The following is a 26994-nucleotide window of genomic DNA, read 5'->3' as shown; positions in this document are numbered from 1 at the left end:
TGATTATTAGGATTAAGCAACGGTTCTGGTTGCATTTTAAAGCATCCTGTTCGGCGAATGACTTGATGTATTTGAATGTGTCACCTAAAATGTATTACTTTAGTTCGTTCAGGAAAAATATGTGTAAAATTCTTAAACATCTTCTACCTCTATATTTGTTGTTTAGATCTGTGATTTAATGTTTACAAATGAGCGGGTCTTCCTATGTGCCTCTGGCTGTTCAGCTGATTCCTGCTTTGCCTTATGATGCACTTTTGTGCGACATCGATGTCCTGACTTTCATTTATTACCATTTCAAAATGTTATGCTCGGAAAATTACTTTGTTGTTAATTGGAAATAAATAGACTGCATACAGGTTAGAAATAGGCTATATTTCAGCTTTGTGCTTCATGAAGTGTTTTCGGGGTTTTTTCATTGTTGCACAGTGTGTACTTATATTATGTACAGTATCATATATATTTAATCAACCTTTCAAGTTCCAGTCTTTGGTTGTGTGCATGGCAGAGTGATATTAAATTATTGGCCCAGGTCCATTTGAACAGTTTCTGTTTATTTTTGCTGCTGTAATCTGACATTTTGTTTTGACCAAAAACACGGCCTCCCCTCGCCCACCTGCAGATCTGGCCCAACATCAAGAGAACACTGAAGTGGAGTGATGGCTCAGAACCCACTCTATATTTTGGGGGAAGAATCATCTCTGAGACCACATGCCTCCCCTCTGCTGCAGAGGGTTTGGTGATATACATCTCTACAACCCACTCCAGGAAACTCAGCCTAACCTACCGGCCTATCAATCCTACACACTTGTATTACCAGTTAGAGCTGCCAGTACTCTCAGAACCCCCACCACCTCCCTTAATGCAGAGAGCCAGATGTCCCACACCTGACTCTGACCAAACGCTGGCTCTTAAAACAGGATTTCAAAAGAAAAGACATAGATTATGTTTAACTCAAAGGTAACCCAGCTGTTTGAAACAGTCTAACAAAAAAAACATGTGTTCATAAAAACATATTGCATGTCTACTTGACATGTAAAGTACATCAGATGCAAAGTTCCAAACATGGTTTCCCATCCACGCGCAGGCTACCATGTGGGCTTCAGTACTTGTCAAACTTCCAGTTCATAACTGATGATTTTCATTTCTCTTTTAAAATGTCCAATGCACCATTTTGTAAAAAAAATACAAAAAAAACAAGCCCAGGTACTGAAAGTCCTTGCAGTGGACCAAGGCACAGTAAGTGTTCCTCTTTCTGTGTTTTCTAGTTATAAAAGAAAAAAGTATTTGTGGATATACAATACATGACAGTTCCTAGTCAAGCTTCATCAAGTGTTCACAAGAGAGGTCAGTTAGCCCTGAAGCAGCAGGTCCTTACAGATCAGGCAGTGACTAAGTTCCTACACCTAGCCCCTCCCCTTCCTCCTGTCCCAGTGCATCCCAGGAAGTTGGAGATATGCCAAACGTCAGTGGCAGCCGCAGGCTCTGACCACCATGTTGCGGTACTTCTTCAGGATGACGTTGGAGCTGTCATCAAAGTAAAGCACTGAGATGCCGTGCAGCTGGGTCGGAGCGCAGCAGGGCTTGGGCACCGTCTCTGGGTTTATAAAGTGTACCTGCAGGAGAAACATGGTGGACAGCTATCAGGCAGACAGAACTGGATAAGATGTACCAGTGACTTCTGAAGAACAGATGGTCTGGTACCTCCAGAGTATAGGAAATAGTGCACACTAAATCACCTTATAGACTCTAGACTAAGTGATATTACAACTAACGCTAATCTTACCAGAGTCTGCACAATGGCATGGTTAGTGGCGTTCATGTAGGAGTTGAGGGGGAAGGCACATTCACCCTCGCAGTAGTACGCTGCATAGCCCTCTGGAGCAATGATCCAATCCTGTGGTAAAAGCCACAAAACTGTAAGTTGCCAATTACAAAAAAAAACATAAACATCTCCTGAAAGTTAGCAACACGCACTGGTCCAATGGCTTACCTGCCACCCCAGGTCCCTGAAGCTGACATACAGCTCATGCTTCTTACAGCCCTGCTTGGGGTCAGTGCTGAGGTTCTCTGCAAGACCAGAGGGAAAATAAGTTCAGCTGGGTACTTGAATAACTCAGATCAACTCTCTGCTGTGGTGGTCAGCTGTGTTGATGGCCTACCTGCAGCAGCCTCTGCGACCTTCAAGGCATCCTGGGCAGTCTTCTGGGTTTTGGACCGGTTCCGCCCCTTGTGACCATGGGCAGAGCGGGCGCTGCGAAAGCGGACTTCAGTGGCTTTGAAGAAGGCCACCATGAAGGGCTGCTTGTCGTGTGACCCTGTGCCGCCCACCAGTCCCACCAGCCGGAAGTTCACACTCTGGCCTGAAGGCGGAGACAGACCCATTTCAGCCAACAGTCTCCCCTGCCGAATATACCTCTTGCATATCTATCAATCACAGTTCACTCCACTAAGTTTACGATATATTCTGAGCTCACCCTCATGATTCTACTGTAGTGACTCACCGTCAGCACCCTCTACCAACAGCTGCAGGCCCAGGTTCTGGTCGGGGTTCATCACCCAGTGGTTACTGGTGGCTGTGATGTCAAACACCAGCCAGCCCTCCTCAGCTGCCCACACTACCCGCGAGTCCAGCACGAATGGCTCCACATCACTGGGGGGCACACACACACACAAGGAGGGTTATGCACCAGGTGTAATACATTCTACAGGTTTGTTCGATTTCTGAATTAACCAAATAAGCTTTGGTTGAAAAACATTTTTGGTTGTTTATTGTCCTGACAGTTCACATTAAGTGGTCATTTGATTTCCCTAGCCCGATTTAGCGCAACAACAAAACCCTGGTTGATCTAGAAGGCTATTAATCACAAACAAGAGAAAACACGTAGATTCGCTGTATCCCTTATACGGACATTATTAAAAGAGAAGGATAATCTCTCCTCGTCAGATAAAAAATTCCCAGACTGATGGAAGCAGATATGGCAGCTCAGAGGCAGATTTCACAGACAATGGCTTCGTTTACATATTGAGTTTCAAGCCCTGAGGCTAACAGCAGAGACTCTTTGATTGTCGCCTGCTTGTCTGTATGGTGGGCATGTGTGTGTGTCTGTGAATGACAATGGTGTTACTCTTAACACCAACATCTCAGTCTCACTGTCACCGCTGAGACACACACCATGCCCACACACGACGCCGTAGGTTTATATGCTCTGGTACAGTTAGGTGAATGGGGGCGTTGATTTTGCTGGAAGATGAGGGGCATTAACGGAATTAAGACAAAGCAGCTGAACACCAGTACAAACAGAGCCTCAGGGTGTGTATCCTGTCCATTTATAATCAACAGCAAGGGTGTGATCAAACAGTGCTCTGGGGAGCACTCCTCTCTCTCTGTAGCAGACAGTAATGTCTAGATAAGCAGTCTAAGCTGTAGCAGTTAGCTAACCAGCCTGACAGTAAATCATTAGGAGGAGTGCCTGGGGAAGCCTACAGCAACAGCTGGAGACACACAACACTGCAGCACAAGCCAGTATCCTGCTGTTGAATTCGCCTAAACATGGGTACACACTGTGTATCTATCTGCAGTCAACAAGTTGAGGCATGTCATCAGTGGGAACATGAGGAGACGTGCAGAATGCCCACTCAGCGCTGTGATTGGAGGAGAGAGGTCACCTGCTGGGGGACTCCTGCAGCACCTGGAACACACTGACTCGGAAGGTCTCGTTCTCAAAGCGCTCTCGGACGTACTCCTTGTAGACGCGGAACTCTGCCCCCGTGACGGCCTCTCCCTCTGGGATGCGAGACAGGTCGAAGCGGTACTCCCTGCGGTGCTGCAGAGGCAGGGTGTCCTGGTCCTGCTCCACTGAGGTAGGAGGGAGAGAAATATATGGATGTTAGTACAGATACAGATGGACTTAGAGCAGGGGTGGCTGGGTATGTATGCCAAGACACAGACTTCTGGGAATACAATCAGACTGGCAGCCAGTTTGTGGTTTCTTTCTATCATAACTGCCCCATTGAATCAAACAGTTCTCTATGCTGCTTAGCCCACATCTCGGAAGTACCATGTTAGAAATAGGAAACTCTTGCTTCTATGAGAGGAGTGAGTGATCTCAACATCAGTAAGTGTTTCAAACATCAGTGTGTAAAGGGCCAATGTGTGTGGGGGAACCACACTCAGGGCTCAATTTGGCTCCACATTTAAACTGCACACATGTGGTGACCACAACAAAAACCTTTTAGAAAACTGCCCCGGAAAACCACAGCACCCAACACAGACACACATTATACTATGGTGCAGAGTGAGTTGATGTGGCTATTTTGAGATTAGCTAATACATAACTAGATTACCAAAAGTCCCTTAATGCCATTGGTCACATCAACGGGGGAATAGTAACAGCCAACCAATGCTACTAAACAACTTTTAGAATAGAATCTGAATTTTTAAAAATGGAACTACAAATTTGACAAGAACCTTAGTGATATGAATACCACATAGAAACAGACTAATCTAACGTGAGGAACTACAGCTGAGATGTGGGGTGTCCCACCCTGCCCTGAAACAGCTGACCCACTCTCAGAGTTTCCAGAATAATGTTGGTTGGAGAAAGCCAGAGGGTTCCTGGAGGTTTCCAGTGTTTTTACAGCGTTACCCAACGTGTTTGTCCTTGGAAAGAGCAGTGGAGGTCTCTGGAGAAGTGGGGGGACTTCCCACACTGGAGGTGTGCAAAGGGCAGCCATGATTACCCACCTCAAACCCTGCCTGCAGATGCCATGACATCACGTCCTTTTTGATGGTTAGCTATGGTTTCAGTGTCTCACTATGAACACACACATACACACCACCTTTCACGGTACACACGGAAGCACACACTCTGATGGATGATTTTTGTCTGGAACATAAGTACATAATGTCTCACAAAGACACAAAAAGCATAGAGCTTGAAAACATATTTATACACTCAAATATCCACAGCCCATAAGGCAAGACCAACCCACTCATCGTTAGGAAGAGAGCATTCTAAACACAGCTAGTCATTTGTTTGACCACAATTAAATGCTGGAAAGGAACCAGTGGCGTTTTTATGAAGGCAATAATTGCTTGTAAGAACTCGGTGTGTTTACGTTAGGGCCCATTAGCCCCAGAGATCAGCCCTCAGATATGCTAACTTCTCCCTGTGAGGCATTTCAACACTTCTTCAACCTCCTCACACTGGGCTTGACTCTGCACACTGACATGGCACAATCCTTCAAGCCTAGGGTTAAAATGATCTGGCTGATGTAATTGGTTTGCTAAGCTGCCACTTGTAGTAAGCATTTTAAATCTTTAAACAAATCAATAATATAATCCAGATTCTGGATCTAATTATGTAAAATTGTCCTTTTTTATGAGAATGATTCAACCCACCAAAACAGGCTTTGTTGACCCAACACAGCACCTCGTATTTAATTAATCCATCTGAAAACACAGTCCAAAACTGCTAGATTGTTATTAAAAGGTCATACAAGTCTGAAGGTAGAAGAAAAACAAATTTTCAACAAAGTATGGAAAAATAGTTAGGTGTGTAATCAGATTTTCTGGGGGAAGAAAGATAATCTCTTGTACAAACTACTTAGGTTCCACCAATCATCTTATCACAAACAGTTTCAACTGCTTAGCCTCACAATAGCTGTTCATGACTGGCATGGTGAACTGTTATACCAGAATATGCCTTGAAAAAGCATACTTCTATTTACAGACTGACAACTTCTGCCTCTATTGAACATCTGTCTTACATTGTTGAAAGAGCAATGGTTGCTGCAGGTGTGTTTTCGGGGGAACGTCCCAGACAACCATGGCAGCGGCCCCAGTCGGCATTAGAACCACTGGGATAGAGGTCACACCAGTTCATGGTATAAGGGAACAGTCAGGCAATAACTTAACTGTATGGGCATACTTGATTTACACAATACAGGAAGTGATTATAATTCCAATTATATAGCCTCACTGCCACACAGTAGCCGTACATGTATTGAAAGACTAAAGCTAAAATGTGAAGAGAAAGTACAGGTGCTTTAGTTCGATGTGAAATACTGGCATGACTTGAATGCTTGTGCTGAATAACTGCAATTGAGGCACTGTGGAATGGTGTTTAAGATGTCTGTGAGTACAGCTCAGATATTTAAATCAGAACATTTTACTCCATCCAGTGCATTTCATCAAAATCCATTAATCTGCATGAAAATGTTTACTTTACTGACTCTATCATTTGCTAAATCTACATGGATAAAAGCATCTGCTAAATATATAAATGTAAATGTACATTGTCGTCTAAAATGTATGATCCCATAACAGAAAGAGAGGGAAAATGTTTCTGTTCCTCACTGGTAGCTGTGGTCTGTTGAGGGGAAATGCCTCAATCCAGTTTGGTCTTATGTGATTATTCCAGGGACCACCAAGACAGGCTCTTTTCAAAATGGTAAGACCCACAGCTGGAACCAAGACAATCAAGCCAATCAAGAGCACAAGGAACAATGAACTGAGCTTATGAGAGCTCCTTCTCTTTCATAATTTATTTGGCCAGTCACATTTTTGTGTTTTGGCTCTGTACCACAGCGCATTGGATGTGAATTTGACTCTGATGATAACAATGATTATGAGGTACATGCTGTCAGCATTTATTTGACATATTTACGTTGAAAAACCATGTTGGAATTGGAGACCGTTTTATACATAGTAACAATACAACAAATACAATTCAGATATCTGCAGATTCAGCATGTGTGCTCTTTGTTGAAAAAGAAGATGGATGTAAAGGGGAGGGTCATTTTGATATTAGATTTTGCATAAAGTATACCTCTGAATAGCAGCCAAAAGCACTATGTTTTAACACAACAATTTTAGACTTGCATGAGATGTCTAAGAGTAAAACATAGGACTTGAATTTCATAAATGCAATCATGAAGCCACCTTACCCTCTACCACTCCTTTCATATCGTACACAAAAAAAAACTGGCAAGGCTCCATCTGCATATTTGTTTGAGGTAGAGTCTCTAGTAGACTAGTGCTGAATGTTTCCACCCTGTCTTTTGGTCAACTTGCCCTTTTTTTAGACTTCAGAAATGCCTGTTCAAATCTTAGTCATGCGAAACAAAGCCATCTTAAAGCTGGTCTCCCAAGGCTTTGAAGGGATTCCGGGGAAATCGGATACAGGCATGTTGTCATAACATTCACAACTAGGAATGCAGAACAATCTGATTTGAAGTACAGAGAAAGTGACCTAAAAGCATTCAGTGCAGAGCTGCAGCCCTACTGGTTGTCACAAAGACATGAGCACTTAGCTAATGCACTATGTGAGCGTTATTTCAGCAAAGTGACTTCAGACAACCAAAGGCATTAAAGAGTATTCTCTCTTTAATCCCAATGCCAACAGGTAAAAGCAGAGTGGAATTGATTTGCGGTTGTTTTGCCATCCGAGCTTATTCTGAGGTAGGGTTACTCCCAGAGGGCAAGTGTTGCAGAGACAACTTGATTTGTCACTGATGCCCTGTTCGTGCAGTTTTAGCCCACCTCACCTTGCACATAATCCACACTCAAGTCTGGAGTATGTTCCTCCATATAGCTATGCAGACAAACGGTGAGGTTCAGCCTAAACATACAGAGTGCAATCCAATCCAACATATTTGACCAACATTTTTGAAATACTTCCCCTTTATTAAGCTATAAGCAGTTTAGAAAGCAAGTTGTAACACTACACTTAGGCTACACATAATTTGAACTGAATGGAGGTACAAATATCAAAGCACAATAAAAAATAAAAACAACGTACCAAGGTTGACAAAACTCATTACCATATCCGCGTCGTTCAGAAATCGGCTGTCTAGCTGGGCTATCATTTGTGGTTCCTGGGTCGTAAATGCAGGGTTATAATATGAGTAACTTTTTGGCTCTCCGTTTGTTGAAATTGAGTTGTACAAATCCATCATAAACATCGGGGCTGCGTTTTGTTTAGTGTAGATGTGCGGCCGTGGCCGGTGAGGCAGCCCTAGGATGGAGAGGATCTCCCGCTGCATCTCTCTGCGCTCCTGACTCCGCAGACGCCGCTGGATGAAGCTGGAGTGCACTTCGTTATCCAGAGTGAAGTTAGAAAAAGTTACATCGGCCAAAATGCAATATCCGCATGCTACTAAAAACGCCGAGACCCGAATGAACAACATTGTCATCATGTTCAGATGATAGCGTATTTGGAATACGTAGGATACGGCTAAAGTTGAAATGGTTAGCCTCCAATCACTTCACTTCAAAATGCATGGGAAGAGAGCACCCCTGAGATCATCTGGATTGGTGCGCGCGGCGCGCTACTCCTATGCTACTGGTGAGTGCGCTGTACACGACTTGCTAATGGTCTTTATGGAAATGTAGTCTCCTAAGGGGAGGGCCGGGTGTGGTTTTGAATGGGAAAAGCTTTGTGTCTGGGAATGACTATTGCTGGATGATGAGGGCTTAGATGGGTTGATGAAAACTAGGGCAAGAGATCAATGTCCTTCTATTTCCTGGTAATGGGTGTGGAACACCTGGCCCATGATAGCAGTGTGAGACCTAATTGTCCTGTTGCATTTGCTTTGTTTGCAGGATTGAAGAATGGCCCGATGGATGCAAATATATTACTCTCCCCTCTTCCTCCCTCGATCACACACATAACCTCCTAATATACACCCACAATCACATGTGTAAAATACAGATTGTAGAGAACATTTACAGTGTGAAAACAAGTTTCAATTGTATGTCCAGATTCTGCTCATGACAAATACTCATTTCACAGGTTTGATGCCTGCTGTATCTGTGCCCTCTTGCCCATTATCATGTTCACAGTAGCCTGGCATAGTGTCACCTCGTACTAGTCTTATAGTCTTATATTCCCCGGTCCCCTATCCCGAAAAGCAAAGGTCGAACATGTCCCACAGATTTCTGGCCAAATGAGGACACGCAACTGACCATCACAATGTCTCTATCCCTCTAATTCAAATCTAAAAAGTTCAGCACACTAAAACAAAGCCTGTTTGAAAAGCAGGTTTTTCTCACAGCAATTATAAGTGAGTCAAACAATCATCTTGCGGGTTAGATGTGTCCATGTGTCCACACACTTGCTGAGACAACCTGTCTGGTTAGTTTACAAAAGGGATTTTCTAACAATAATGTACTAGTTTGAATTGTATGTTTTCTATAGGCAATACAAAGATCTGTTCTCCATAAATAACAGATTTGTACATGAGGGCCACAACTCCCCTTTGGTCAGTCAAACCGTAATGAGGGATAATCCCTTGTTCAAGACACCTTTGAACTCAAACAATGAGTCAGGATCCACCCTTGTTGGTGGTGATGCGTCTAAAGTAAGTGATCAACAACAGCAGCCCTGTAGAGAAACATGAGGGACGTGCTAATGGGACCACTGAATTACAGAGCAAGGTGCAAAGTGCAAACCCCAAGGTGCATGGAATGTTTGAGTGGTGAGGGGGAGGTGTACAATCAATGCAATTGTCTGACAGAGACACAGGGATTTACTAACTGGTGTCTAGTGTGTCTTTTTTATTGTTCAGGTGGTTTGCACAACTAAACATCTGTAGGCCTATGTGCAACCAAAAGAAAAAGAATAAACTAATGACAAGGCTGACGTGTAACATAGTTTCTTGTAAAGTATTTTGTTTCATAAAGTTTAGGCTATTAGGCTACATTTCACACTACTTGAGACAATCTATTAACAGGTTATAGCGAGTATATAAGACACCAGACCAAATAAAAGCCTTGTTAAATGACATTATATTTGTGTTTCGCTTGGTTTACGCCATTTTCATTTGGATAGAAAAGTTAAATAAAACAGACAAAATATAGGATTGCCTATCCCTGAATACAAAAAAAATCGAATCTGGATTTGACATTGGTGCATATCTACTGCCACCGAGTGGCGATTTGTTGTTATTGCCAATCAGTTTAAAAGTCAACATTATGACACATCTAACGTAAAATGTAGCTAATCAATATAGGTTTGAGGTTCATGGTTTGAGTTATTTTTTAATACAGGCTATTTAATCAACCTAGCCTACTTTTGGTGTATCAACTGTGGAATTTGTATCTAATTAACTACGTAGTTTCGAGCAATAATATGTAACGCTATGATACTCTGGAGTTTAAGAATACATCAGATAGAAGTATTTTGGTATTTATAAATATCACAATTGATTTCAAGAATTTGGAGCTGAGCCTGCACCACAGGTCTACCGCAAGGCAAGCGTCATCAACAAGCGTCTGCGGCAGGTTGGCAAATGAAGCAAGTTATCTTGAGGGCGCCACATTTGCTTACCCCAGAATAATTGTGCCAATTTTCTGTATTACTGGGTTATACATCTATATTAGGTATGTACATTTTAATTTGTATGTCCTGACTTACGAAATGGTTTTGATTTACCTCCATTACAGGACAGTTGTTCACTGTGATGGGAGCCAACCAATTAATGCTAGCCGTCCACATTAACGCTAGCTAGTTAGCTAGCTATGGGCGTAGCATCGGCATGGGCAGTTACAGTTCCTTTTACAAACACTATGCAAAGGAAGTTATCAACTAACTGTCCAGCTATATTGTATTAGTATCTGCTTCATTATAATGGCTGTGCATAGCACAACTTATCAATAGTTACCCAGTTAGCCACCACATTCTTCTAGTAAGGTAAAGTTAGCGTTGTCGCTAGCACCCTTCATGTCGGACATGGCATGAGCTTGTACTAAAAGCGCGTAAGGGAGCGGTGTTGTCAACAATAAATCTAGCCCGCTAGCATAACGTTAATGTTTGCTATCTAGCATACTACTGAAAGGCCAACTGATAGCTAGTCTAACGTTTCTCACCCTTACCCAATGCTGGTCCTCGGGGCCCACTGCCCTGCATGTTTTATGCTTCCCTGCTCGAACACATGATTCAAATGAATGGGACGTTAGCAGGCTTCTTGCTCGATGACAACCCATAAATGGACAGGGAAACAACTATAACATACAGGGCAGTGGACAGGACAAAGCTTAAGAAAGGCTGGCCTAGTGTATCTCAAATGCAAGTAACTGAGCCAGCTTGCTGAAATGGTCATTCTTTTTTTTTCTTTCGTAGCCCATTGCCTAGCTTCTAATCATGAGTTTATTTGGGACAACCACCGGTTTTGGTACTGGAGGAACCGGTGTCTTTGGAAGTACAACAACAGACAGCCACAATCCCATGAAGGCAAGTGCATGAAATTGCCACATATTTCCTTCAACAAATGCACAGTCTATGGGGCTGTGTATGTTCATATTGGTACAGTTCTGATAAGAAATCCTTATTATGCCAAGTCACTGTCTTGCTGTCCTTTGAATAACAGATTTTTTAAGCAGCAAAGTAGTATACTGTGCCAGTTCATTTTGGTTTTAGTGCATTTTTCATATTGACTCTGACTCTGGTGCAGGATGTTGAGGTGACTTCGCCACCTGATGACAGTATCAGCTGTCTGACTTTTAGCCCACCCACAATGCCAGGAAACTTTTTAATTGGTGGATCCTGGGCCAATGATGTAAGTGGCTCTCATTATGATTAAGTTGTAAACATAACTTTTCATTAACTGTGAGATGGTTTCATAGTCCTTAATGCATGGTAACCAACAAGGAAAGTTTTGATTAACAAACGATATGTTTTTTCTTTCTGTAACCGTAGGTGAGGTGCTGGGAGGTTCAAGACAACGGGCAAACTGTGCCCAAAGCCCAACAAATGCACACTGGCCCAGTGCTGGATGTCTGCTGGAGTGATGTAAGACCAAACACATCACACTCCTGATCTGACTTGAATGACTGTATTGTGGAATATGATGTGATGGTCCTTTCTGTTTTGGTCAGGATGGGAGCAAAGTATTCACTGCCTCATGTGACAAGACAGCCAAGATGTGGGACCTAAACAGTAACCAGGCCATGCAGATTGCGCAGGTAAGACAACCCCCATTCTGTTCACCATGTGTTAAATCAGATGGATAGTGCTGTTAAAAGTGATCATAACTGATGATACCTCCCTCCTCCATGATACCTCCCTCCTCCCTAGCATGATGGTCCCATCAGGACAATACACTGGATCAAAGCCCCTAACTACAGCTGTATTATGACGGGCAGCTGGGACAAAACACTGAAGGTAACCAGTTTCTGCCAGTGTGTCAGGGATAATTTTGTTATCAAAGTTTTTTTTGTCACATTGTGATATTGGATTTGTCCACCCACAGTTCTGGGACACACGCTCCCCCAACCCTATGATGTCTCTGCAGATGCCAGAGAGATGCTATTGTGCTGATGTGGTGAGTAGAGGCAACTTTCCCAAAGAAGTCATGACATCCTAACAAAAATGTCCCTCAATTTAAGTTTGCTTCCAACATGGTATACTGGTAAGCCCAGGTTTAAATCTGAGGATGAAGATAGCTAAACCCTTTTGGCCCTCTGTCCTGTACAGGTGTACCCCATGGCAGTGGTGGCCACGGCAGAGAGAGGTCTGATAGTTTACCAGCTGGAGAACCAGCCCTCAGAGTTCCGCAGGATAGACTCCCCACTGAAACACCAGGTGAATGACTCAACTCATCCCTCTCTTTCTCTCTCTTGCAATTTCAAAAAGTGATCTGTCTAACTGTATTCCCCCCCCCCCCCCCCCCCCCTTACATTATCATCCCGAAGCATCGATGTGTGGCAATCTTCAAAGACAAGCAGAACAAGCCCACAGGCTTTGCCCTGGGAAGCATTGAGGGTCGAGTGGCCATCCACTACATTAACCCCCCAAACCCGTGAGTGAACACACAACATGTCTCGAGTAGAGGAATGAATCTGACACGGCTCCTAAGTACTTGTCTTTGGGTATGCTTCCTACTAGGGCTAAGGACAACTTCACCTTCAAGTGCCACAGGTCCAATGGAACCAACACTGCCACACCACAGGATATATATGCTGTAAGTTCTGTCTGGATGTAGTTTATATTTATTCAGTTTTGCCATACATGTTCTTGTAATACTTGACTGGATAGCGTATTTAAAAAATCCAATACGATAAAAATATAGCCCTGAGATTGATCTTCAAAGCTGCCTTTGGTACATTTGTGTACCTGCTTAAACGATTGCTATCAAGTTTCTAAAACTGTTGGAAAATGTAAGAACACACAAGGTCATCCTAAACAATGACATTCATACTCCTAACTTATGTTGGGCGTAAGAGTCATTATTAATATGAGAATCACTGTAATCACTCTCAGCTCACCTTACTGCTCCTCCTCCAGGTGAATGCCATCTCGTTCCACCCTGTCCATGGCACACTGTCCACTGTTGGCTCAGATGGACGATTCAGCTTCTGGGACAAAGACGCCCGCACTAAACTCAAGACTTCTGAGCAGCTTGACCAGCCAATCACAGCCTGCTGCTTCAACAACAATGGCAACATCTTTGCCTATGCTTCCAGCTATGATTGGTCAAAGGTAAAATACTGGTTCACTGACAACCACCACTTGTGCTTGCAGATGTGTGCAAAGTGTTCTGTTTCCATAGTTACCCACTTACCTAGGCCTTCCACCTCATGGAGACAGCCTAGTGACCCAGGTTGGTGTGAAGGTTTATACAGTACGGGGCATCACAGAGAGCTGCCTAATGTAACAGTTTTTCCTTGTTTATTGCCCAGTAATCAATAGTTTCCTAGACATGAATCACATTTAATGGTTGATTAACAATGCGGAGCACTGGCAGTGAAACATCTGTTAACTGGCATCAGTGTCTTGATACAAGTGGCTAACTCTTGCCCTGTCGCTTGCACTCCTCAGGGACATGAGTATTACAACCCCCAGAAGAAGAACTATATCTTCCTACGGAACGCTGCTGAGGAACTGAAGCCTCGGAACAAGAAATGGTGAGAGAAGGGCAGCCGCTGTTCGTAATCTTGGAGAGGGTGTCACTGGACGGGGCTGCCCTACTTCCCCAGGCATGGTTGCTGGGGCCTTTCTCAGCACCTCTCGGCCTTATGCATGCAGGGATGTGGGTGGTCAGGGATTCATCTGGTATTGAGAGTACTGTGAATTATACTTAAGTGCTGCTGTGTAGTGCTAAGGCTGAAGTGCTCTCTGAGATGTCAAGCTTGGTTAAACTGTTAAGTTTGAGCTGTGCTGTGCATACACGTACCAGCTTTCACTAATTGTATCTTCAGTGGTTTTAAGGATAAGAGCATGCTGCACTGAAATTAATTTTATTTATGCTTTTAAATGTGAATTAGTAAGGATTTGCTGTGCATTCCTAATCACACAAAGGATTAAAACACTGTGGTTTCTTTATTTAAAGTAGAGAATTTGAATACGAACACTTGTTTGAATGATTTGTAGAACTTTCTTACAATTGGCAATATTGATTTTGTTTGTCTGCCATAGACTAATAATGTAAACAATAGGTAAAGACATAAAAAGACAATTTAAAGAAGCTCTTTGTGACTGACCGCTCCCTTCTGTCTTTAGATTTGTCGTGCCGAGTCGCTGTTGTGTGGAAACATGGAAGACCTGCTGCTTTAGTGTGTGTATACGCTCAAGACAGTGACGCCTTCCTTTTGGCAAACACCTGGACCAATGCTCTGGCATTGCATACTGTGCATGGACCAATCAGAGTTTGGTAAACACCCAGTATTGATGACAGCCGTGTGAATATTGGTCTCATGGGGTCACATTAAGGGGGGCTTTATTGTCATGAATCTGTTTTTTTTTTTTTTATTGACGTCTGCAGAATTTTGTTTTTTATACTGCTCTCCAAAGACTTTACGTTCACTCTTGATTTCCTGTCACCCTGGTGTAGCTCGAATATTAAATTTGAAATGTGAAATAATAAATAAACCTGCGCAGGACCCACTCCAGATTTTCCACATGTATTCTGTCAGGAGAAACATCAGTTGTTTGTCAGTATAACATGGCTTTTGCCATTACATCAGAAATATAAGCAACAAAATAAAATACTTTACAAATGTACATTGTGGCCTATAAACAATGCTGCACTCTACTGCTACAAATTTTTATTTGTGATATTGCTCAGTGTCACCAAGTGACCACAAGGTGAAGTATTTCATCTTTTACTTTATCTCTGGAGTGCTGGTAGGAAGTTCAGAAATCAGTCCAGGATCAAAGCTGGGTAGTTTGATTCAGTTGAGTCTTTGTTTGGCACAAGAAATAGAGATTGGGGATTTACCAGTAGGATATGAATTAGGGGTAGTGGGGATTACAAAGGCCATATGTGAGAAGATAACGGGTTATAAAAAGGTGTGAATGAAATAAATGTTTATTGTCATTTGAGTATCACTTAACTGTCATTTGGGCTTTGGGTACTTAGCAGTTGTGCTCCAAGGGATCTTGAGTGTGAATTACAGTCCTTTGGTTCTTTTTAACGAGATTTTGAACTTCATAAATTCTTGGGATACTATGGGTTCCAGTTCACATAGGCCAGACCCATGTTCAAATATATTTTCAAAAATCCACTGCATTTTGGCAACTGAAGCTGCTATAGTGTTACATTGTATTTTAAGCCCAGGTACTGTTTGGTACCAGGACTGGAGATAATCAAGGTCTTATGAATTCATAGCAACTGTGCGGTTGCACTCCGTGGGCAACACTCTGTTACAAGCCATGGCATGCCCTCTCTGGCCAACTTTTGGTTACGCAGCCCAACAATGAAGCAATCAATTACTTTACAGGAGACCTTGAAAGAAAACCGACGAACAAGACCGTTTTTAGGTAAACACAGAAGCGAGTGCGTTATCCTGCTTGCTATCAGTCATGAGCCAAACATTAAGTTTTAAAGGCGGTCAAAAATGGCGGGCCTACCATCAATATTTTACAAATTGATAACCAATAAAAATGTCAATAGCCTAATATGACACCACTTAAATGTGAGTAAACTATGTATGCACTTGAATAATAATATCGTAGCCTAATACTATGATGGTATTATGTCGTTTTCCAGTTTACAATAATTGGCCTGGATCATGTCGTAAACCCGTTTACAAGCGCTTCAATGCCAAGCCATAGATAGTTGCATAAAAATAATCAGTTCAAAAAATGTGATTCCGTTAATCAAACAAACAGGATCCGATGTTTAATAGGTTTTAAAGGATATTATATTATAGTTAATATAGTGTGTTATATATATATATATATATATATATATATATATATATATATATATATATATATATATATCAAAGTAACAGGGGTGATGCGCAAGGCGCGCTTCTTGGATAAATCGTGGTTTCCCTTTGTGTAGTAAAGACAAACACAGGCAGGTGCAAAAGGTAGGCTTTGCTTGAGGGCGGGTGAATAGGAGGGACTAAAGTTGTCGTTCGGATTCTTTGCTGATAGGACGGTTATGTAGAGTGGGCGCGGTTACGAACAGTGAAGATAAAGCTCTGTCGGAGTTTGACCTGTAGTGACTGAAAACTGGAACCAGTAGAAAACCAAGACCAGAGCTGGGTGCGAGATCGTAGCGTACAGTGTAGGAAATTATCACGCATGCCAACCGGTCGAAGGACAAAATTATACACCTGTAATTGGGAAGGAACGGACCACAATAACTTTTTTTATGAAGCCAGATATTGTGCTGGACTGTTTTCTGCTGTATAATTAGTCTAAAAACATTAGACTAATTGGTTAACCTACATTTGTTTTATTTATTAGTGTGATTTACGGCCTACCAATGCTCTTGCATCAGTTCATGAACGGAGCCTTGGAAGTGATGCATCCTACAGCAATACAAAAAGACACTACTTTCACCAAGATTTTTGTTGGTGGGTTGCCTTACCACACAAACGATGCCTCCTTAAGAAAATATTTTGAAGCCTTCGGAGAGATCGATGAGGCTGTTGTGATAACGGACAGACAGACTGGGAAGTCTAGAGGATACGGCTTTGTAAGTACCACTGCATGTCATTACAGCTCTGTCAGGCACTTCACCAGCATTGGCACGTGCTACTTGTTCAATTCGTGACCAACTGGCTTTTAATTATGGTGCCATTTGATAATGTCACGTGATCAGCACGGTAGGCTTAGAGGTTTGTTTCTCCAAGTGTTGGCGAAGTGCTTAATGACGGGAGTTGATATTATAAAATGACGTATTTAATCATTGCACAGTGCGGCTTAACGAGTAGGCAATGCCGAACACAAATGTATACATTTTTGCATTGCTTCCTTATTTGGCTTTATGAGGATCACATGTTTTGATGGATAAGAAGATTATATCTCGACATATGTCTCTAATATCCTTCATCCCTCTAACCAACTCTCCAGAAGTCGCCAATATTACCGACACGACACACCAATCAGTACTTGACCGTCACCGTTGAGCGCTGTAACTACGCGCCTAAGTGAGATGCTGTATGTCGCACTCGCTTGCTTTTATGGCGACCTGCATTCCCCTCCATATAGAACCGTTCAGTGTTGGTCCTATATCAAATGGAATGGAAAACTGCGATTAGGAGCAGCATAGGTCTGTTTACAGTTTGATGTACCTCACTGCGAGTGAGTCATTAAGACATCAACATCAGTCCCATCCCGCAAATGTGAGCTATCAAGATTTCCGGTCACCGAGAACACCATTTTCTTTAGCATTTTTCATTGCAAAATGAGTAGCCTAACTTTTTATTTTAGCTTTTATGATTGATTTGAATGTGCAAGGAGGACTTGGGCATAGAGAGTATGACCATAGTTGGGCACCAACCTGGTCCTATTCCTGTGCCTGATCCTCTGTGTGACCTCCATTCACATTAAGTGTCTGGGTATCTTCCCATTGAGAGCTGGAAGAGGATCAAAGAAACAGAATAATCTACAAGGTGGGCAAATAGACACCCAGAAGATACAATGAATGGGAAAAGCAGACATTTTAATTTTAAGAGTTCTGGAGACGCATCCTTGATGTAGACCAAAGATGGAATGGAAAGTTGTGTGTGCTTCTGGGTGGGTGACTGGGTGCAGTCTGTGTTTACTTTTAACAAAATTTAGAACCGTAACACTGGCAAACAATGACACTCAGCGTTTACACATTAGCAACCGCCAAATCCCTTGTGGATGTGTCTGCTGAGTGCCTCTGGTGTTTCAGGTCTGACCGGCTCAGGAGTATGTGGGTGCTCCATGCTTGTAAAGAGGTGCCTCAGCACATCACACGCTGGGAAAAGCCAAAAAGCAGCCAGTGGCATTTTTTATTTCCTCCCCCCTGGTAACGGAGTAGGCCAACTTGATAATCCTGTTGCTCGCTGCTTCAGACAGGCCCAGTGGGAGGGGGAGGAGGTGGGGATGCTCCACTGCCGGGCTTAGCCTACCTTTTATACACACTCCAGAGGTGGATTAGTAGATCCCCCCCCTCCTTCAGCAGAGTTCCAGTGTAAACACAGCCTTGTTCCTCTTTGTGTTCACAACACAAGCCCTGGAGTAGGCTCAGGACTGTGATGGCGAGCAGCAACCCACTCCACAGCACAGTTAAGATCTACATTTACAATCGAATTATCTGAAACCTCCTGAGTCGGCAGAAGAGAACCATCAAAGCAGACGGGGGATGTCTAATTCTTTTGGAAGGAGGGGGGAGGTGAGGGGTTTGGCATATGAAACAATCTCCTTAAATATCTGTTGTCCAATTGGATAAGCCCTTCTTATTTGTCCCAGATCCATATTTCAGCAGCCCTAGGTGGCAGGCTGTGCTGCTGTCAGGCGGGGGGGGGGGGGGGGTTGGCCTAGTGTTATGGGTAGTTTCTGAGCGGTGGTCATTGTGCTTTGTGTGCAGTTTCCTCTTCTGTTAAGAAAGGGGAATCTCAACAGTGGAAGCTCAGCAGAGAGGACTTTTACGACGGCTGGCGAGGTGGAAGGGGATGGGGGAGCTGTTTTATCATTCAGTGCTTTTGCTTTCGTTGGAGGGTTGAAGTGACCTTAACCACGGCAGGGGTGCTCTATTGTGATAAACGTGTCTGGGTGAAGCCTTTTGTAACACAAGGGGAAGCGGTGTCAGCCTTTTGGGATTCACGCTGTCCATTGCACTTCAATCCCCTGTCTTAATCAGGTGACCATGACCGATCGGGGGGCAGCAGAGAGGGCCTGTAAAGACCCGAACCCCATCATCGACGGGCGGAAGGCCAACGTCAACCTGGCCTACCTGGGTGCCAAGCCCCGCAGCATGCAGACAGGTGAGCCTGACAGGGGTGAGAGCTGCCGACCGACCTCCACACCACACTCTGCACACACTCCCCAGCGCTCACGCTGCCAGCGCGCACTCGCACAGTGACACACGTTCCCATCTGAGCGGAGCAAGCGTTCCAGCTATCTACCATGCATTTGCCTATGCCGATATTAGCATGCTGTTTGAGACAAGCCCCGTCCTTATGCACTTTTGCTCGGTCTCTTTCTGTCGTCTGTGTATTGTTCTCTATTCCTCCTCTGTAAATGCAAATGTGAGTGTGACCGTGGCTGTGTGTCTGTCTTCCAGGCATATCTATTGGCGTGCAGTCCATTCACCCTGCGCTCATCCAGAGGCAGTATGGGTAAGTGAGTAGGACTGGGCGCTCCCTCTTTATCATAAGTTTACTATCTCATAAAGACCAGACAACAGTGCTGCTCTTCTCTCGTTTCGTCTGTCTGTCCCCTGCCTGCATTAAGCTCTCAGTAATTCTGTTGGCGTAGCTTGAGTCTCTTATGTACTTGGTTAATAGTTATCAAATATAGGTTAGGTGTGTATATGTTGCTGGTGCATGCCCCAGTCGTGGGGCCTGGTGTTCCCCTGGTTGACTGGTTTCTCGGTAGGCCCTGCGGGGTCTGGTGTTGTCGAAACGACCTCGAGGGAGCCCAGCCTATGACCATGTCCAGGACACATGCACCAGTGGGCAGCTAATGACCATGTGGCTGTCAGAGGATTAACAGTCCTGGCCCCCCTGCTGCTGTGTGTCACCATCAGCCCCTCTCAAATGAATGCTCACTATGGACATCCAATGAGCATTCATCGCTTACAAGAGTCATATTTCTGTTAATATAAGTAAGGTTCAAACTTTGTCATCCATACCCACCTACAGAGCCGTTTCTTTGCCGCATGTCAATCAGGGGCATGTATGAGCACGTTCAGGGAGTTTGGGGGAGGGGGGGGGTCTTAGAAAGTCCCTTGATGTCCAAGTGCTTGTTGCCATAGGAACGGGGAGGAGCTCCCAGTGGTGGAAGCATGCTGCTCGGTGCCATGTGCCTGACAGGTGGTGGCTCTTATTACAACCTTTTACACCCCCTTAATCTCCCATGACTGCACCCCTAGAGAGCACCCGCACCTGTCTGCTTGGCTCTGAGCTCTCTCTATAGGCAGTTGACAGACACAGGCTGTTTGGAGATTTCGAGCACACAAGTGGCCTTTCAGCTTGTCTCCCGCCCCGAACCCTTGAACAACATGTGGTGGGGAGGACTTCTTGACTCCACCATGTGAAGTGGGCTTGTTTGTTGGGAGGGAGCACGTGCTGGACATGGGTACCTCCCGTGTGGACTGGACAGCAGCTCGTCCTTGTGTGCCAGCGCTGCTCTGGTCAGCAGATACTGTGGGCTGGGAGGGGCAGGTAGGGTCACGGAGGCCAGGGACACCGTTGAAGGGCACAGCCGGTTTGGAAGGGTGGTAGTGGCCAGAGAATTTTTCTTTTGTCTGTCTTGGCTTCTGTCTTCATATTCCGCATCCATTTTCTCCTGAACCCCCTTTTGGAGCAGCTCTCTTGTTCTTTACCGTCTTTCCACCCGTACGTCTCCCCCCCCCCGAACGAAGGAAGCAGCGCTTAGCGTCTCACCCAGAAAAACACCAGTCCTACTGTGTGGAGGAGCGATTAGACACAGACACTGAAAATTGACACCTCTGTGAGACTGGGGGTGGGTCAGGGGGAGGGGGGGGTTACAGTGGGGGAAAGGTGTAAGGAAAGGGGGGGGGAGGGGATATGGAGTAGGGTGAATTGTGTCTCTGAAGATCTCTGCCTAATGAGGCAGTATTCTCTGTGGGTGACACCTTCATGGGTGTCGAACAGAAGCTGTTTTTCTGTCCTTCCACTCTCTTGAGATGGCCTCTTTGATGTTTATCTTTATCTTTACCCGACTGAACGAGAAGGCCATTTTAACTAGCTTTAATAAGCTATTTGAGTGTAGGCAGGGACTACTTGACACGGTATCATAATTATGTATACACTGTATTTGTCAGCTGAAGCTGTGATGCTGAGAGGATTTGTGTGCTGATGTCAGTGGCTCTGCCACTCTGACTTCTCTGCCATCCCCAGAGTGGCACATGTCACATACACCCGCTAGCCGTCAGCACAAACCAGCTGACCCCTTGTCCTCCCCCCGCTGGCCCACAATGCTCCCTTTCGCCCTCTGAAGTCATGGGGTCTCTGGAGCCTGGGGAGCACACTGCTCTTCCTCACCTCCCTGTTTTCCTCTTTTACTATTCACCCTCTCTGACTCTCTGTGTGTTGTCTCATCTTTATTAATCCTGTGAAGGGAATTGTGAAAAGGATAACTTTCTCATAGAAAAAGTTATATTGCAGTCTACCACCTAATGTTTTCCAAAGGTCAACCCATGTTCTGTCAGCTTATCAAAGCTAGGGTCAGAGCAAAGGGTTACACACACTTTAGAGGTTACAGAGGGGAAGGGGGTGTGTGTGTGAGACTGCGGCCATTTTCAAGAGAATATCTACACAAATACAGAACTTATTTGTGAATAGCTTCATTCCATTCTGTAGCAGTGTTCAGCTGTGAGAGTGTTTTACCTGGTATGTATGATGCTGTGTATAGTGTAAATAAACTGTAGCCCAGTTTACACTCAGTTAACATCCCCCCCCCTAGCACAGCTCCCACCAATGTATTTTTTCATGTTTGTTTACTTTCTGTGGGAAGGATTTATGCATGTATTTTGATGTATCATCCACACCATTGTAGCCACCTCATTGTTTAACCACCACTATCCTATCAAACCCACTCATGGTTGCTCTGTGCTCCCAGCTGACCAGTGTGCCTGCAGGGGAGTGAAGATACCCAAGGTGCAGGACTCGTTGAGGCCTAATATGGAGGCTCCAGGAGGTTGCAGCATGTGACTGCCCCCACTCCCCACCCCACTCAAAGGTGCCAGTGATGGCTTGAGAGTGCAGTGCAGTGTGTTGTGATGGATTGGAGTGCCTTTATCTTCCTCTGTGTTGTGTGTGTGCGTGTGCGTGTGTGATATGACATTGGAAAGGTTATGCTGATTAAAGAGTAACTTCCATATATGGCATGGTTTGAGGTGTGCAGTGGTGACTTTCGTTGCTGATTGAAGTCCAGGGATAGAGGGGGGGGTTTAGTACGTGTGTGTGTGTGTCCTCCTGTCTACCGTGTCCCTGCATGCTCCCATGTGCGCTGTTGACGTGACGGCTGTCTCAATACTTCTAACATGTCTCCTTCCTCAACTCCTCCTGACTGTTTTGAGGGGAGGACATGGTTGAAACCTCCCCTGTCCTCTCGCCTCGTGCGCTCACCAAAGGAGGAGTGTGACGAGAGAGCGGTTTTATTAGTGTCGAGACGCAGTCAAGGAGTGAGTTGAGGTGTGCTGTGACTCTGCTGCCCTGTTGTAGTCCTTTCCCCCGGACCATACCTCCTGTCTGTGTGGCAGGGCTGAAGAGCCTCTTCTTTTCTCTCCCTGTGTGGAGTCTGCAGTGAGGGGAGCGCCCTTACCTCCTCTGTGTGTGTGTTCCTCCAGTTGAGTCACGTCAGTTTGTACCCCCAGAACTGCGCGCGCCGTCTGCAGTTGGACACTTGTGCTGTAGCCTGCCATCAACTCTCACCCTGCGACCTATTCTATGGAGCAAGACCCCAGGAGAGAGAATCTTTGGCCTTCATAAAAATAGCTCCCCATCCCCCCCTCCCTCTGCTCTAGTCTCCAGTCTGGGACCACATCCAGAGAGAGAAGAGAGTTCCCCAGAGCCCTCAGCTCGAATCATTCATCAGTGTGTGTGTGTGTGTGTGTGTGTGTGAGTGTGTGAAGCCCAGTTGTCCAATCTGCTCTGACGCTTCTCCTTTCTACCAGCTCCCCTCCTTCACATCATTTCTGTGCAATGTTCTTCACACATTCAACAGGAATAACGCCCACAAGTCTACTACTTCGTTACTTCCCGTTTGTGTGTGTGAGGGGGGTTCTCAGCGAGTGAGGAGCAGCAGCTGTTAAAACACTCGCATGGTGTCTGAACTTGAAAACCTGCCAGTAACGGCTGTCTCTCGCTCCTCCTCTCCTCCCCCTCCATGTCCGCTCAGGGGGCCTACCTAACAGGTTTTGTAGGTTCTCTTAACTGTCGGAGGTTAAGTTCCCTCCCAACCTCCTTACCCCTCTGCCTTGTCGTCACATTAGCAGTGGGTGGTATGGTGTCTGGCTAAGCTCTCACCCATTCCCAGGGTGGTCAGCAGACTGGACACATCCTAAGCTTTTTATACTCTCGACAAGCCAGCTCTTTGGCAATGTAAATGATAGAATCCAGGCCCTGGAGGACTATGTGTCCTTCTGCTGCATGTCCATTCTAACCCGGCTCCTCTACTGTGTGTGTGCAGGTTGGCCCAGCAGTACATGTACCCACAGGCCTTCGTCCAGCCCAGCCTGGTGATGCCCTCTCAGGTCTCCTCCTCCGTCAGCTCACCCTACCTGGACTACAGTGCTGCCTACGCCCAGTATGCCTCATCCGCCTTCGACCAGTACCCCTACGCCGCCTCCCCAGGCTTCCTGGGCTACGGCTACGCCCCCAGCCCCTCCGCTGGGCCCGCCGCAGCCTCTGTCCCCGCCACCGTCCACCAGACCCTCCCCACGGCCGCAGGCCCCGCCCCGGCCTTCCTGCAGTACGCCCCGCAGCCGCACGTCCAGCCAGACCGTATGCAGTGAGGAGGAGGGGGAGGAGGAGGGGAGGGGGAGGGGGGGGGGGGGGGATGGGAGGCCAAGCCTCGTGCCTGGAGAAACACACCCTCCTGACTGACCCTGCTACTGTCAGGGGTTTCAGGGAAGGGCAGGACTATTGCACTGTACCATCAGGATGAGCCCCTTCTTCGATGATGGAAGGCGGGGGGGGGGGGAGGGGGGTTCAGGGATTAGGGACTGTGGGGTCAGGGTGTTAAGCTATTTAAGGGCCACCTGAAGCAGACACATTCATTTTATGAGGATTTATTATTATTATTATTATTATTATTATTATTATTGTCTATCTATATTGTATTAATGTTCCTGTCTGTGTTTTATGTATTCAATGTTATTTTGTTGTTCAATCAACAATGTCTATGGTACATACTTGTTTTTGGAGAGGCTTACCTCGGACACTGCTGCTTTGAGACAGTGGGCTGGGCTTGGGCTTAGAGAAGGGCAGGCTGGGGGCCGTGGCCCTGGGCTGGCCCTGTGAGCACACTTGTCCAGTGTTAATGGCCCAAACAAAGGAACAAGGATTAGTCACTGTTGATCAAGGACAAAATGGACAGACTTCAGGTCCCCCACCTGAAAATGTGACTTCAGGACTTCTTTTTTTTATTTTCTATTAAAGAGGCCTTAATAGAACTCCCTCGATGTCTCTTCTATGTTTATACAAAAGCTCCTTTAACCCTCACTCACACACTGGGAGAGGCCCCTGTCGTAGTTATATGGCCAGATGCTTCCTATTTATACTATAGTCTAGTCCAGTCGTACACTCACTTTGTTGTTGATTTACTGTGTTGATGGATGTAGATAATCATATGCAGTAGGTGGTAGGAGGCCAAGAGCATTTGGTATTGATGTGGATGGTATCTGACAGATCCAATACCAGTGCGTTTCTTCTAACTGTTGATCTAAGATGATTGTCAAAAATGTTGCTTTGTCTAAAGGACATTCATGTACAGCATTTTGAAATGTTTCAGTTATTGATACATTCACAATGTTTATGTTTAGGTATTTATATGATAATGTTAAGTAAAAAGTTTTGGGTTACAATTACAGTATGTCTAGTTGCAGCACTGAGATCCTCTAACTTGCAGAGGCATACAATATGTGCAGACTCATGGGTATTGTTTCTGGGTCATTTCATGATCCCACTTTGTTTTGAGATCAATGTAGGAACCAACTGATCTGCCTGTATGCACAACTAGATGCTCTTTTGTAGGCCCTAGTATCACTGGCTGCTGGCATGAACAGGAAAGCTCTGTAGACTGTTTTAAGTACAATGTCAAGTCCCTTCAAGGAAGCCATACCAAAAAAAAAATACAAAATAAAGAATTTCTATTAAAATTGGCACATGAATTTTCTTCTTGTAATGTTGAATATATCACTACTTTGCCTCATGCCTTGTCGATTAGTTGTAGATTATTTCTATTGACGTAGCATCCAGTCATGAGCAGTCACCGAGGTGAGAAGGTTCAGTTGAGACCTTACGTCTGTATGTGACACGGTCGTTATCACGGTGTGTTGTCGGCTTTGGTGGGGGTCTGGAGCAAGAGGCCCACATTTTATCAGCCCATAGCACTACCTCCTGCCGGGGGCACGGGGTGTTCCTTGATCCCCCACCCCACACACACACACACTGTTGCCGGGGAGACTTTTTTAAATTACATATCAAGACAAAACTGATAAGCAAAACGGCTAGCTTAGTTCCTGCTTGAAACCCTTCCTCTACTCTCAAACGAGAGTTTGTTAGGCCACATGGTTTGGGGAACATGGTCTCTGCTTCAAAATAGCTCTGACATGCATTTCATGACCAAAGTCGGGTACAATCTGTAGAAGCGAGTGTGTATCTTTACAACAATGAGGAATGACAGATGGGGTTGTTACAGTGTGTTAGATAATTGGACAGTAATGGAGTCCTGCTTTGTTTAAATAAGCATTGTCCATTAATGGAATCAATGTCTCCGACTTGCAATTATATTGTTGAATCTTGTCATAAGTGTTTATAAGCAGTGTACAGTGAGGGAACGCGTGTCCTCTGCTCTGTGCCTGCTTTGTGTTAAAGCAGGATAGTTGCAGCTTTGTTAGTGTTTGGCTGTTCCTGTGGTTCTTCTCTCTGTCCATCATCTAACTTTTTTATTGTTTGTCCTCCTCCAGCTCATGCATCTCATCTCTGGCTCTCCTCCTGAGACTCTCTTCATTACGTCGACTTTTGTTTTTCCCAGTCTCTCCTCTTCCATCCCCATCTTTATTCAATCGTTTGTTCACGTTTGTCCAGAGTTGTTTTCTCACTCCCTTGTTTTTCCTCTGTCTGTCATTCTCCCTCCCTCCTTCGCTTCCTCCCTCTTTTCTCCTCCCTCCCTCCCTCCCTCCCTCCTCCCTCTCTCTCTCCTTCCTTCTCCCTGTCTCTCGCTGAATCATGAGAGGGGAGAAACAGAGCAGTGTCAGCTTGATGAACGAGGTCATACAGGCCTAGCGGAGCATGTTATGCTGAGTCACCATTAGGCCTCTTGTTCTCACACACATAACACACAGAGAAACGCACGCACGCCCAGCACAGGCCCAGACTGGTCTGCTCAGTCAAATCTAACTGCCCACATGGTGCTCACAATCATGCTCTTCTCTGACGTCAAGGGATTTCTCAGAACTGTCATATAACTGTCCCATCTCCCTCAGACATGGGACAGCCCTCAGCGCAACCTGAATCACAACACAGGATGAACTGATGCTCACTTCACACAACTACTCCACTTCCCCAGCTGAAAGACATTTCTAATTCTGGGTAAGTTTTGTGTTTGTGGATCCCAGTCCTTCAAACCCAGTATGCCCGTCTGCCGTGCCTCTGGCTCTGAAGTGGACCGGTCAGGAACTGGACAACATCATTTGAGATAGGGTCCTAGATCCAGTCTATATTTACCCATACTCAGAGAGACGGCCAGCCCCACACCCCTGTCTCAGGCTCTCTCAGGGAAATTTCCCGCGCCGGCCTACAGCGATAACATGGACAGGTCTGGAATGGGGGAAGGTGTTAGGAACTGGGGTGGGGGTGGGGTGCGGGGTGGAGGT

At 45.1% G+C, this 26994-nt stretch overlaps 3 protein-coding genes across 6 annotated transcripts; 2 read left to right on the top strand and 1 right to left on the bottom strand.

Annotated features, from left to right (window-relative positions):
* Positions 1-1463: 1463 nt before the first annotated feature.
* On the bottom strand, positions 1464-8209 carry LOC136949118 (bone morphogenetic protein 7-like). 2 transcript variants are annotated; one of them, XM_067243360.1, is made up of 7 exons: positions 7803-8209; positions 3667-3856; positions 2502-2650; positions 2160-2360; positions 1991-2067; positions 1784-1894; positions 1464-1613 (listed from the first exon to the last, which is right to left on the bottom strand). In XM_067243360.1, the coding sequence occupies exons 1-7, from the start codon at positions 8197-8199 to the stop codon at positions 1464-1466; spliced, it is 1275 nt and encodes a 424-aa protein (XP_067099461.1). In that variant the 5' UTR covers positions 8200-8209. The 2 variants fall into 2 exon arrangements, with proteins under 2 accessions (XP_067099461.1, XP_067099541.1); XM_067243440.1 differs by lacking the exon at positions 1784-1894.
* Positions 8210-10283: 2074 nt separating this feature from the next.
* On the top strand, positions 10284-15287 carry rae1 (ribonucleic acid export 1). 2 transcript variants are annotated; one of them, XM_067234298.1, is made up of 13 exons: positions 10284-10384; positions 11124-11234; positions 11455-11559; positions 11700-11792; positions 11879-11965; positions 12078-12164; positions 12253-12324; positions 12477-12584; positions 12695-12801; positions 12888-12963; positions 13287-13481; positions 13821-13906; positions 14502-15287. In XM_067234298.1, coding segments are annotated over exons 2-13 (1107 nt in total). In that variant the 5' UTR covers positions 10284-10384; positions 11124-11144; the 3' UTR covers positions 14503-15287. The 2 variants fall into 2 exon arrangements, with proteins under 2 accessions (XP_067090399.1, XP_067090389.1); XM_067234288.1 differs by lacking the exon at positions 14502-15287 and having other exon boundaries at positions 13821-13910.
* A 1181-nt stretch (positions 15288-16468) lies between these two features.
* On the top strand, positions 16469-23918 carry LOC136947326 (RNA-binding protein 38-like). Of its 2 annotated transcripts, none has more exons than XM_067241350.1 (4): positions 16469-16932; positions 19069-19192; positions 19492-19546; positions 23586-23918. In XM_067241350.1, exons 1-4 carry the CDS (start codon positions 16720-16722, stop codon positions 23908-23910), a joined length of 717 nt encoding a protein of 238 aa, XP_067097451.1. In that variant the 5' UTR covers positions 16469-16719; the 3' UTR covers positions 23911-23918. The 2 variants fall into 2 exon arrangements, with proteins under 2 accessions (XP_067097451.1, XP_067097442.1); XM_067241341.1 differs by having other exon boundaries at positions 19069-19207.
* The last annotated feature ends 3076 nt before the right edge of the window (positions 23919-26994 follow it).

The sequence above is a fragment of the Osmerus mordax genome, chromosome 1 (assembly GCF_038355195.1).
Source record: "Osmerus mordax isolate fOsmMor3 chromosome 1, fOsmMor3.pri, whole genome shotgun sequence".
Lineage (NCBI taxonomy): Eukaryota > Metazoa > Chordata > Actinopteri > Osmeriformes > Osmeridae > Osmerus > Osmerus mordax.
The sequence above is the reverse complement of the archived record's forward strand: the minus strand, read 5'-3'. Positions and strand labels throughout refer to the sequence as shown.